At 48.2% G+C, this 13,211-nt stretch overlaps 1 protein-coding gene across 1 annotated transcript in view; it reads right to left on the reverse strand.

Annotated features, from left to right (window-relative positions):
* Positions 1-2,030: 2,030 nt before the first annotated feature.
* LOC116825108 (platelet glycoprotein Ib alpha chain) overlaps positions 2,031-13,211 on the reverse strand; it is a 13,695-nt gene continuing 2,514 nt past the window's right edge. Inside the window, exon 2 of the mRNA XM_032780839.2 lies at positions 2,031-3,206. Coding sequence (XP_032636730.1) covers positions 2,031-3,203 — 1,173 coding nt within the window. The 5' untranslated portion in view covers positions 3,204-3,206. The remainder of the gene's footprint in view (positions 3,207-13,211) is intronic.

The raw sequence follows: 13,211 nt of genomic DNA on the forward strand, positions 1-13,211 counted from the left end.
ATTGATTTATTATTTATTTAGCATTTTCTGTTGTCACTCAAGCCAGAGGCATACGCATCTCAGTGGCCAGTGGGAGATCGTCGGAATCCACTGCTTAATTTGGTTAGGGGGCACTCTACGAAATGTATGTATTCATTGTTTGATCTGCACAAGCTGCAGGGCTTTGTTGTCTCAAAACCCAACAGTGCTGGTTGCGCTGCACATAGCGCTGCCCGATCGGAATGCCATTAGAAGACCAGTGATGATTGATGACCATGGCAGGTCGAAGTTGAGCAGTTGCGTAGCCAGTAGGGATTGTGAGTGAGAAACTGGTTGGTGGTTGGTGTTAACGCGACATACTCTTCTGCCACGGGACTCTGATCAGCTATGCTGGCATGCAGCCTCTCCAGTGGGTGTTGTGATAGACAGAGGGTGTGCAGGTGGGTTTATAAGGTTGTTTGACAAGGACAGCCTTGGGTTGGCACATATCTTCCCAAGCCCCTTGCCGCTGCAGTCTCCACTTCGCTGAGCGTAGCGGTGTCGATGTGCTCAGAACTCAGAAAGCCTGTGAAGCTTGAGTATGTTGAGAGTTCCTCTGTGTATGACATTAGTTGAGCTAGTTGCTGTCACAATGTTGAGCTGGTTATTAAAGATGTGTGTATCTTTTCAGTTCTTAGTTTCTGACTGCAATCTTGATGTTGGCTATGTTTCACCTTTTTCTTTTAAATGGTTAGTATGATTTCCACATGAAACTGTTACTTTCTTTGAAGAGACTACTTCATTTATCTATGCGCCTCATCCTCCAATAAGAAAGATTGATACCAATTTCAGCAGACGCATATATTTTGTCAGATTTCCCCCTCATGAAGTTAGCATGGAGAAGTCCTCTGCTGTGTTAATGCCCTATACATGCAGTGAATTCCTCTCTTTTAAATAAACTATTGACTCTGAAAAGTGATTTACTTTGACTCCTTTATATTTAAAGACATATTTACTTCTATGCTAGGCAAACCATAAGGATAAAGCAATTTCAGTTATTGTGACACTAGGTTGAAGGCTTGTTGAATCTTATACAAATTGTAAAAATGTATTCCAAACTTGAGCTTCCTGTTATTAAAGGCTGGGTTTCCAAGTTCAGGTCCAAATGTTAGCAGTTTATTCCTTTGAAAGGTGGGGGATGTTGGTCATCTGAGAATGTCACTGTGAGAATATGACCAGGAAACATTATCTACAGTCACCTAACAAGATCACTCAGCTTGCTACCGGCCACTATAAAAGCATAAGCTGATCAAGAGGGACTAATGTATTGTCCATTCATTCAGGATAGTTGTGACATTTCCCATATGTGAATATGATTTTTGACCTCAATGAGCTGCGAAAACATTAAATATTAGACTACATTTAAAGCAAGAGCAATTGAAAAAAATAAGGAAAATGTATCATCTCTGCTTTGTTTCAAACCAGGCACCTGTCAGGGATCAGACCAAGATGCTAATCACTACATTAGAGAAACCACCTGTGCCTTTATGTCCCTTGTGGTGTACAAAAATATCAACCATGAAGTCTCATTCTCCCATAGAACTGGAGAAAACTGTGTTCTAAAATTTGAATGAAATCTGATTATACAAAATACTTCCTGCCTCTGTTTTTATTTCATTCCAGATAAACTTTTGTTTCCAATTCTTTGATTTGATCTCCCCTTCTCATATTATGATCTTTCTTTTCCTTCAAAGGAGTTGTGTGGTTAGAGGGATTGGCTGCTAAACTAACCAGATCCCTTCTTGTGTCATGACTTGTTGGGACAGCTTTGGCATGTGATCCTACACTATAGCAAAGCCCCTTAAAAACCTGGACTGTAATTTGCTTTAGCTCTGACACTGAAAGACAGGAAAAACAAACAAAAATTGTAGACTCCTCACATCTCCACAAAACCATCTGTGATTTCTCTTCTCTTTCTCTTTCTTTTCTAATGGGTGCCACTTCAATCTAGCCTCAGGCAAGGGATAGGTAGGCTGATGGGGGTGGGGAGTAGGACATGGGACCTTTTCTTTCTAGGGGGAGACTGCTTCATTCCAGCCCAAGGGTGGGAGATTTTCTGGCTCAGGATGGTGGGAGATGGAGTTGGTGGAGGGGGCAGTAGTGGGGGGCACGGGAGTGGTTGAGGGCAGGGTGGTGGAGGGGACAGTAGTGGAGGGCACAGGAGTGGTTGGGGGCAGGGTGGTGGAGGGGGCAGTAGTGGGGGGCAAGGGAGTGGTTGGGGGCAGGGTCGTGGAGGGGACAGTAGCGGAGGGCACAGGGGTTCCCTCCTCTGTCATTGTCCCATCAATATCCAAGTCTGTGTCCCCTGCTTTGCCGCAGACCGGCTGGAGCTGGATGACAGGGCGCCCGTGGTGTTTGAGGGGCGAATCGCACACAGGGCTTTGGGGATCATTCTCAGTCAGCAGCCCGTCTGAACTCAGCTCCTGGATGTAGATGCTGATGTCATTGTCCACGATCCAGGCCTGCAGATAGGCCAGGCCACAGTCACAGCGCCAGGGGTTCCCTGCCAGGTAGACATAGGCGAACATGTGCCCCTCGGGGAAGAAGCCACTGGGCAGAGTGCGGAGCTGGTTCCCTGACAGCCACAGTGTGTTCAGCTCCAGCCCAGCCAACAGCCCCCGCGGCAGCTTCTCCAGGGCATTATCAGACAGATCCAGGTCCTTCAACTCAGCCAGGCCCTCAAAGGCCTCTTCTGGCAGCGTCCGTAGCCGGTTCCCCCGTAGATTCAGCTCCGTCAGATTCCCCACATCCCGGAAGGCCCCTGGCAGCAGCTCTGAAATGTTGTTGTGAGCCAGGGTCAGGCGGGTGAGGGCGGGCAGGCCCTGCAGTGTGGGCAGTAACTCCAGGGCATTGTGAGACAGGATCAGCTCCTGCAGCAAGAGCAGGGGGGCCTCAGTGTGCAGCACACCCAGTGCATTGCCTGATAGGTCCAACTCAGCCAGCGCAGGGAGGTGCTGCAAGGAGGCAGTGGAGACGGACGCCAGGCGGTTGGTGCTGAGCAGCAGGATGCCGGTGTTCCTGGGCAGGGCAAGTGGCACCACGCTGAGCCCCTTTCCGGAGCAATTGACCTGCAGTCGGTCCTTGATCAGGTTCATCTCGGACGGGCATGGCTCCCCCGGACCCACAGCGCCAGCCACAGAGAGCAGGGCCAGGAGGGCTAGGTGAGGTGAGGTGGGGCACAGCATGGTCTGCAGGGGAGACAAGAGCATGCACAGGACGCAGACATCACAGGGCATGTTTACACTAACCAGCTCAGACTGCAACAATACCGCGACCCTGTGAACGTTAACTGAGACTTGTGACTCCCCAGTCTGGAGAGCTGGGGACAATTCCCGGTGGGATATTATCCCACAATGGTCCCATCTACCCCAACCCAGCTGGTGCTGCAACAGTGCTGGGTCCCCTGAGCAGATACTGGCTCTAATAACGGGGGCTCCCTAGCTCCCCAGTGCCCTCTGTCCCATCAGGCAGGAGGTCATTGCACCTACACTCTGACCATGCTGGGGACCATCTACACTAACCGTGCTGGTGCTGTAACAATGTCAGGGAGCTGCCATTAGCACGACTTACAAGGAATTGACTCCCCCACACCTGCTCCCCATCCCCCAGGGTGGACTAAACACAAAAGGTTTGAATCAATCCCTGTAGTTTCCTTTCCACCCAAACCCGTATCTTCTGCTCCCTTTATAGACAAGGCAGCTGGTCCAGCCAGGAGACCCTCCCAGTAATTAACACATCCAGTCCCCACCTGCCTGTATCCTCTGCCCTTGCTTCAACCCATGGCTGGGTGATCAATTCATTTTATTCCACCAACTGTCTTGAAATCAACGTCTCCACTTCTCGAAACATGTGCCTTGGTTTGTGAGCCCTTTGGGGGCAGGGACTGCATTTTTGTTTAGTGTTTGTACAGCCCCTAGCACAGCATGGGCCTGGCCCATGCCTGGGGCTCCTCATAGCCCTGCTCCAATACCAATAATAATACTTACAAAAAACACATGAAAAGAACGTTATTTAGGTTCCAAAGTTGAGTACTCAGGGTTAGGAAATGTTGGGTTATACGAACAGCCTGAACTTCACCCTCTTTGTGTGCAGGATAAGGCAAGGGGTCATGTGGAATAAATAGCACATGATCATGTACCATAATGAAGATTGCACCATCACGCACACAGCTTGGGAACAACTACCCATCATAAGAACAAAAGGTTAGGCCATGATTAAACTTTGTAATATGCACAAGCGAAATGAGGCCTGGTCTACTCACAGAGTTGCAGTGGTTTAACTAATGGTAAGACTCCCAGCTCAGACACTGCACCAGTCTTCCCCTGGAGTGCTGGCAGCAGCCCCTCTGAATCATTTGGTGCTACTTCTGACACCATGGGGCACAGAGGGGCAGAGTTCCTGTTGCAGACTGCTGCCCCAGCTTCCAGCCCCATGCTGGGCTGGAGTTGCGGGTGGGAGGGTTGCTCTGGCTCTCCAGACCAGGGGTTGGTCTCAGCCAGAAAGAAGCAAGGACAGAGCAGGAACTAGCATCTGGGGACAGAGCCCTCCACCCCCAGTGCCACACTCTCAGTCTCTGAGTTCCTTCACCTACCTCACCGCAGGGATGTGCCAGGCTCTGCTCCAGGGTGAAAAGTCCCTTAGGACCTCCGGAGAATCAGTGCCAATCCACAAGGAGCTCGTGCAATGGAGGGCACCCAGTTCTGTTGCTGTGGCAGAAATTGTTTGTCCACGCAGATTGTAATCAGCAGCTGAATGTGCTCCTCCAGCCAGACAGCAATAGGGAGGGGAATGTGGAAGTGAAAGAGCAGAGAGAGCCCGGAGAAATGGAATGATAACAGGATGTTCCTGGCAGGAAGGGGTAGTCTAGTGCAGGGGTTCTCGCAACAAAATTTTTGGTGGCCTCTGAGTGTGGCCACCAGCTCTTGCTGCTGGTCACACTGACACTTTTTCCTAAAATTATTTATTGTTCCTAAAGTTAGTAAAGTATATGCACATATATACATCCAAATCATTGTAATTTATTTATGTAAGGTTCTGGGTTTTTTTGCAGACTCAGTAATAAAAATCATGCACAGTTATCTCTATTCTTTACTGGACCTAACAGAATAGAATCACAAATAAGTTGCCTTGCACATTCTTGTCTTTTTTATTATTGTTTCTGTGGGATTTTTTGGCAAAAGTGGTTGTCTGTATAAAAATTTTGAGGTAAATTTAAAAATGCTTTGACATAATAGAAGTCCAAATAACAATGAAAAACATATCTGGGTGGCTTGGGTCTGGGGAGGGGAGGATAGGTGCGGTTGCGGCTGTGGCTGGCCCAGGGCTCCTCCAGGCAGATGTGTGGGTGTGGCGGAATGGTCTTGGGGCCTTGGCCAGCTGCTCTTGCTGCTGGGGGGGGGTTGGCGAATGCAGGCAGAAGGGGTCGAGTCGGAGACTAGCCTCCCCAAAGGGGGCTCCACCCGCTGCCCATGCGCCCACTGCTCACCTCCTCACCCCCGCCCACTGCTCGTCTCCTGCGTCCCTCCTTAGTCCCCCACCTGCTGCTCATCTCCTCTCTCCCCCTCAACCTGCCGCTTGCCTCTTCATTCCCCTGCCACAGACACCCCCTGCCTGCCATGAGAACTTCCCCTCGCTGGTGACTCACCGCTCACCTCCTCACTCTCCTGCTCGCAGCCAGCCCCCCTTCCCACTTCCTCACCCTGCTGCTAGCTCGCCGTTCGCCCCCTTACTTCTCCACCAGGCCCCCTCCGCCTCACCACTTACCCCCTCCACACACCTCACCGCTCTCCTTCTCACCCCCTTCTTGCTGCCTCACTTTGTTCCTTAAGCACTATATGCCTCACCTGTGTATTCCACTTATATCTCCAGAGAAGCAGAGCATGCAGGAGCAACAGGCAGGGAGGGAGGGAAGGGGCTGATGTTTGCACCCACCGCCCAGGAAACTGCTGTGATTGCAGGGAAACTCCGTGGTGGCTGCATTTGAGAAACGGCGGTCTAGTGTGTCTAGACATGCTTCTATAGGATTGATCCCCACCAGTAGCAGAAACTCCCCAGTCTGTTCATCTAGCTGGGACCATTCTTGTGTCTCAGAATGATACAAGGTGGCAGCTGATCTTCTCCCTGGGATGGTTCGTGTCTCTGCTTCTGCCCCACAGAGGGAGGATTTTTTTTTTGTTTCTCAAATTGACTCAAACTGCCTCATGGCCACTATTTAGCTCATTGTCCAGATGCAGGGCCAGCTCCAGGGGTTTTGCCGCCCCAAGCAGCCAAAAAAAAAAAAAAGCCAGGATGGCAATCTGCAGCAATTCAGCGGGAGGTCCTTTGCTCCAAGTGGGAGTGAGGGACCCTCTGCCGAATTGCCACGGAATACCTGAAAGTGCTGCCCCTCTCCGGAGTTGCCACCCCAAGCACCTGTTTGATAAGCTGGTGCCTGGAGCCGGCCCTGTCCAGATGAAAAATATTCTAAATTCTGATACTTTCTTTGTACTTTTTTTTCTGAGTAATAGTAAGGAACTATTACATGGGGAGACTAAATTCAAGCACAATTCCCCCCATGTGGCACCAAAAACCACCTCCCTTAAGGTGCCTATGCTACGGTACCAACTGAGCTAGCCACACTACTTACTTACCAACCTGTCAGTCAAAAGATGACATCTGACAATGGTTTGTGAACACTCTCACTTTTGGCCAGTCTCAGGGTTGGGTTACTCCCAGACTCTGCTGTGATGGGGTCTTTGCTAATTCGTGCTGTGAGATTTATCTTTGGAGCAATGTGTGTGACTCAAACTGCACTAAAGATGGAAAAACTCTGGCCAGTTTCCTCAGTGTGGGGGATGTTACCAGTGATGGGCTGGAATGTAGAGCATAGCGGCATAGTTTCTCATTAGAGGCTGAAACCGGGATATTTATTTTTTCGATGGTGTTATTTAGAGGAAACAGTGATTTTTTAGAAACAAGATTAAAAAGATCACTGAACCTTCTTTAATCAGCCATAAAAATTTACTGTCACCTTATTTTTGCCTCAGTAAGGAAATAAAAAACTGACTGTTTGGCAGGTTTTGTTCTCCCTACTGAAACAGCAGAGTGAGCTGGAATAGCCGGCAGCTCCAGCTCAGGATGCAGGGATGTCAGCAGAGTGGGGTGTGTGGAAGAGCCCAGCATCTGATTGTGTCTGACGCTCCCTGAGATTCACTAACTTGAGACCCTGGGGAGGTGGCCCTAGCTCTGGGCTAAAGCTCAACAAAGCAATGTTTATGTAGAGGGCCATTTTAGGTCTATTTCATAAAGTGCTGAGTCACCGCTAGGCATGAGCGCAAAGCACTGTCTTGGAGGAAGAAGAGAACATTCCCACATGAATGGAAGGCCAGCTCCTGTGCAGCAGAGAGGTGTGGGACATTTGTGCCCTGATCTCAGGGTGTAAAGAAACAACCACCCCCCACTGACAGGAATCATAGAATATCAGGGTTGGAAGGGACCTCAAGAGGTCATCTAGTCCAACCCTCTGCTCAGAGCAGGACCAATCCCCAGACACATTTTTACCCCAGTTCCCTTGATGGCTCCTCCCTCAAGGATTGAGCTCACAGTCCTAGATTTAGCAGGCCAATACTCAACCCACTGAGCTATGTTTAAAACAAGCACTGTCAGAAGATGGCAGGGATTGAAACCCAGCAGCTTCTTACAGACAAAACAGGAGCTCTGCCACTGAGCTATATCCCCACATTGCCTGAAGTGTTCAGATCCTTAAAACAAGAGCGAAGCAGACACCTGTTCACACTGTGTCAGAGCTGGGATTTTGAAATCACACCTTCAGCAGTAGATGATGCATGAGCAGGCTGCTATAGCATCATGTACCCGTTCATCACATCAGCCCTTTTACTAGCAGTGCTGGGCCAGGCACGATGTCCCTGGAGAGAAATACCTCCTGAATTCCCTTTCAGCCGCCCTACAAATGTGTTTAAATTTAAGTTTCCCTACTGGAGAAATAAATGAATCTATGAACAGAGGAGAGTGAGTCCATCCCTTTTTGTAATCAATGTGCAGACTAGCAGCCTCTTCTTTCCCATTCCTGGTGTTCTGGTGCCGTCATGTAGCTATTTCCTGTCACTCCTTTTTTAATTAAAAATGGTGTTTTTCCAGAAAACATTATTTTCCTTTTAGAAACACAGAAGCAGTTTATTTAATGTACAAAAGTAAAGCATATTCCCTCTTCTGATGCCACAATTCTGGAGAGAGGCGAGAATACGTTAACAGAGTGGCACAATTTTCAGCATTACCGACAGAGCCCAGGAAGTTACATCACTCTCAGCGAGGGCAGTGCTTTTCATTTTCTTTGAGGCAAAAAGGGTTAGTTTGGGATTGGGGCAGTCTAAACATAGACAACGATTTTTTTAGGGGATTTCTCCATCTTCCCCAAGAATAATCCACAGCCAAATAGATAAGAAACAGCCCTGCACTATGTGGAATTAAAAAAATTCCAATTCCATTCCTTAGTGGGAGTTCGTAACTGCTTAAAAAAATAAAGGAGAGGCATACCTAATGGTGGTGGTGTTGGGGGGCGTCAAACTCACAGGCCTGAGAGTAAAAGTCTCATGTGCTACCAGTTCCACTGCGGCACATATTTCAATAGCAAAATATTGATCTGAAAAAACTCTTTCTAATGCTAAAGGACTATGGTTCAAACTGGACAGAGGGAATCAGTTCTCCTCAGCATTTGGCCTGTTTTCCCCTTCTCAAATTAGACAAGAATACTCTTTGAGTTTTATAAATTAATTTATTTTTCAAATTGTGTCAACTCTTTAGTAAAACTGGTTCACCCTCCAGGCCATTCACAAATGTTTTTACCGGGCCACCTGTGTAATTCATCTTCTTAGCCCCTGGCTGCTCCTTTTGCTCCCTGCCTGCCTGGGGAGAGTCACTATTATCAATGGTTCATTCCAGGAGACTGGAGTGAAATCAGTTCTCAGTCTGAGTGCTGTTCTCTGTCACCCTCATTCCTTAGGTTATGGTGCCACCAGGTGATCATTTCATGTCCCTCCTGGATTTTACACAGAAACACAATTTTCTGTGCACAGATCAATGGAAAGCATATCTCAGATGGCTGCCCTTGGGACTGGTGCAGGAATGTTGGTGGAAGGTGAGTTGTGTCTCCATGCCAGGGACATCTTTGCCCTATCCTGCACCCTCATTCCCCAGGAACCAGCCAAGTCATACACCTTTTGATAGCCATGACAGAGGGCAGGGTGGTAAAACCCATTCAAACCCAGGTCCCTTTATAACATGCCCAGAAATGATGGCTTCTAAATCAACCCTCAGCTCAGTTATCAGCATATGGGAAAGAATGGTCTGAAATTTGTAAGATCTTGTTATTTTTACAATATATTCCTTGCATGCTATGGGGAATTAACACAGCAGGATTGACTTCTCCATGCTACTTGATGTGGGGCAGGAGGCGGAGGGGGAGGGATCTGACAAAATATTGGTTCTTTTGATATTTGAATATTTCAATCTTTCTCTATTTTTGGAGGGGTGGAGATAGATTAAATGAATGTAGTCTCTCCAAAAGAAGAAATGTTTCTGTGGAAATTACTAAAATTTTAAAGGAAAGGAGTGAAACAAAATGGTCACACATTGCATCAGAACCTAAGAAATGAAAAACAACACACATCTTTATACACCAAACTTGTTGATGTGCAACTCAACTCAACAATGTGCATCATCACAGGAACTCTCCAACCAACTCATCTTCCATGGCTTGCAGTTCTCAGTCCTCTTACATCAGGAGGGAGACTGCAGCTGGCAAGCTGCTTGGGAAGGTAAATGCTAACCCAAGCTTGCCCTTGCTCAAAGAGCTTTTTGGCTCACCAGCCACATGTCTTTCATCACAACACCCACTGTGGTCAAGGCTGCCACGTAGGGTTACCAACCTGCCAGAATTGCCCTGGAATCTCCAGGAGTTAAAGATCAATCTTTAATTAAAGATTATATCATGATAAAAACTCCAGAAATATGTCCAACCAATATTGGCAACTCTACTGCCATGCTGGGATGTGACAGTGGAGTCCCTGTGGGGGAGAAGAGTAGTGCTTAACACCAATCAGTTCCTCATCACAGACCTACTGCTCACTTGCCTGGCTTTGACTTTCCATGTCATCATTGGGTCCTTCTTATCAAATTCTGGGCTGGGCACTTTTGGGGTCTTCAAGACAACCCAAGCTGAAGCTGTGGTGCAGATCAAACAATGATACACATTGTGGAAGAGTACCCACTTACCAAATTCAGCAGTGGGCTCCGAGAGCTCCACTTGGCCATTGAAAACACTATTGCTTGGCTTGGCAAACACACAGATGCGAAATAAATAAATAAATAAATATTTACTCTGAAAAGTGATTTAACTTGACTCCTTTACATTTAAAGACATTTATTTCTATGCTAGGCAAACGATAAGGACAAAGCAATTTCAGTTATTGTGACATTGTGAATCTTATACCAATTGTAAAAATGTATTCCAAACTTGAGCTTCCTGTTATTAAAGGCTGGGTTTCCAAGTTCAGGTCCAAATGTTAGCAGTTTATTCCATTGAAAGATGGAGGATGTTGGTCATCTGAGAATGTCAGTGTGGGAACACGACCGGAAAATATTATCTACAGTCATCCATCAGGATCACTCAGCTTGCTACCAACCACTATAATAGCATAAACTGAGCAAGATGGACTAATGTATTGTCCATCCATTTAGGATAGTCATGACATTTCCCTTATGTGAATATGATTTTTGACCTCAATGAGCTGGGAAACATTAAATACTAGACTACATTTAAAGCAAGAGCAATTGAAAAAAATAAGGAAAATGTATCATCTCTGCTTTGTTTCAAACCAGGGACCTGTCAGGGATCAGACCAAGATGCTAATCACTACATTAGAGAAACCACCTGTGCATTTATGTCCCTTGTGGTGTACAAAAATATCAACCACGAAGTCTCATTCTCCCATAGAATTGGAGAAAAATGTGTTCTAAAATTTGAATGAAATCTGAATATACAATATACTTCCTGGGTGTCCATTTTTTTTTCATTCCAGATAAACCTTTGTTGCCAATTATTTGATTTAATCTCCCCTTCTCGTATTACGAGCTTTCTTTTCCTTCAAAGGAGTTGTGTGGTTACAGGGATTGGCTGATAAACTAACTGGATTCCTTCATGTGTCATTGGGACAGATTTGGCATGTGACCCTGTACTACAGCAATGCCCCTTAAAACCTGGACTGTAATTTGCTCTAGCTCTGACACTGAAAGACAGGAAAAACAAACAAAAATTGTAGACTCCTCACATCTCCACAAAACCATCTGTGATTTCTCTTTAAGACCCTCAAGGAGCTCTCCCATATGAAATGGGGTTTTGGTTATATACTGTGTGTGTGTTAGTTACAGAGGAAGTAGAAATTAGAAAGTGCTCTAGCCGCAGTTTAGTGCATTCGAATGATGTGGGAAATCAGACACTTATATGGGAAATGGAACCAGAACTCGAAGCCATTAAACAATCATGCAACTATCCACTCTTCTCTTTCCTATAAGATGCTGCTGCAAATCAGCTGCAGGGTGGGGGAACTGGCCAGCTTAGAGTGCTGGGATCTGGGAGAACGGGCATTTCCCCTCTAGGGGACACTGTCCTCAGCTCCCATCTGGCCCCAGGGCAGGAGACTGGCTGGCTCAGGGAAAGGGGAATAGGACATGCAGCCTCTCTTTTCCAGTGGGTGCCAGCTTCGAGCTAGCCTCAGGGCAGGAGATTGGCAGGCTGATGGGGGTGGGGAGAAGGCTATGGGGCCTTTCCTTTCTATGGAGCCCCAGGGTGGGAAATTGGCTGGCTCAGGGCGGTGGGAGATTAGGCATTTCCCCTATAGAAGGCACTGACTGATGTAACCCCAGGGGAAGAGATTGAGCCAGCTCAGAGTGGTGTGGATCGGGATATTGGGTGTTTTAGCTCTAGAGCATGTGGTCTCTGATCCACCCACAAGGCAGGGGAATTGGCTGGCCCAGACAGGTCAGGGAATAGAATATGGGGCCTTTCCCATCTAGGGGGAGCCTGCAAAACTGAGCATCATTATTCACCTTCAGCAAAGACCACTTGCAGCCTAGTGTTTTTGAACTGTGACCTAGTTGCATCAAGGGAAGGTTTTTATTCTGTGATTAGCCAATGGAAATGCCTGCCACAGGATTCAAAGCAGGATCAGAATTTATGTGGATTATAAGAACAACCAGAGACTTCATACAGAGTGGAGGAAATATCTACAGGGCTCTGCGAGGGCACAAGCCAGCCCTGAATTGCCTGGTTTTAGGGGGAAACTGCTCCTCTGGACAGTTATTCCAGATCTGGCCTCTGCAACAGGTGTATACATGGGGGAGCTATACGGGGTTAGAAGATCCCATTGGTCTGAGGCAGGAGAGGCATCTGGGAGTCAAGACTCCTGGGCTCTACATATATTAAGGGAGCCTCCCAGCTCCTGCAGCAGTGGGAGGAATCTTGTCCCCGGTGCACAGTGGGTGAGGTCACAGCAACACAACTGGAACTAGAACACAGGTGTCCTGACAAGCCCACAGGACCCTCCTCCCCAGCCCCAGCAGTAGAACCCAGGTGTCCTGCCCCCGTTAGAGGGTGGTGGTTGCATATTTCACCCTGACAGTCCCGATAGCTGCTTCCCCCCTGTCTAGGCTGTAGGCAGAGGGAGCCCGCCAGGGGCCCAGCTCCCCCACACTCAGCAGCCTCCTGGTAACACGTCGGAAGGAGGGCACAGGGGGGTCGCGGTGGATCTGCAGCTCCTTGGTGGTGCGGAAGGTTGGGGGCTCTATGGGGCTCTTGAAGCTGCTGAGATGCATCATGGGGGGTGCTGCCCCCTCACCCTTTCTCAGCAGCTGGTACCGCACCAGCTGCGCCCCCGGAGGACCCCTCAGAGCTGGGCGATACCAGCCCAGATATACCCAGCCCATCCAGCCCACGAGAGCCAGCATGGGCAGCAGCAGCAGCAGTAAGGAGGCCAGGTAGAGCATCAGGTGCAGCAGGCAACAATGGGCTAGCACCCAGTGGCCCCACTGTGGACCCTCCCTGCCCTTCTGACGCCCAGCCACGGGCATTGCTGGGGGTGCAGTGGGGCATGTGCAGAGGTGAGGAGCTCCCATCGGAGGGGGTGGCTGGTGGCAGGGGG

The sequence above is a fragment of the Chelonoidis abingdonii genome, chromosome 4 (assembly GCF_003597395.2).
Source record: "Chelonoidis abingdonii isolate Lonesome George chromosome 4, CheloAbing_2.0, whole genome shotgun sequence".
Lineage (NCBI taxonomy): Eukaryota > Metazoa > Chordata > Testudines > Testudinidae > Chelonoidis > Chelonoidis abingdonii.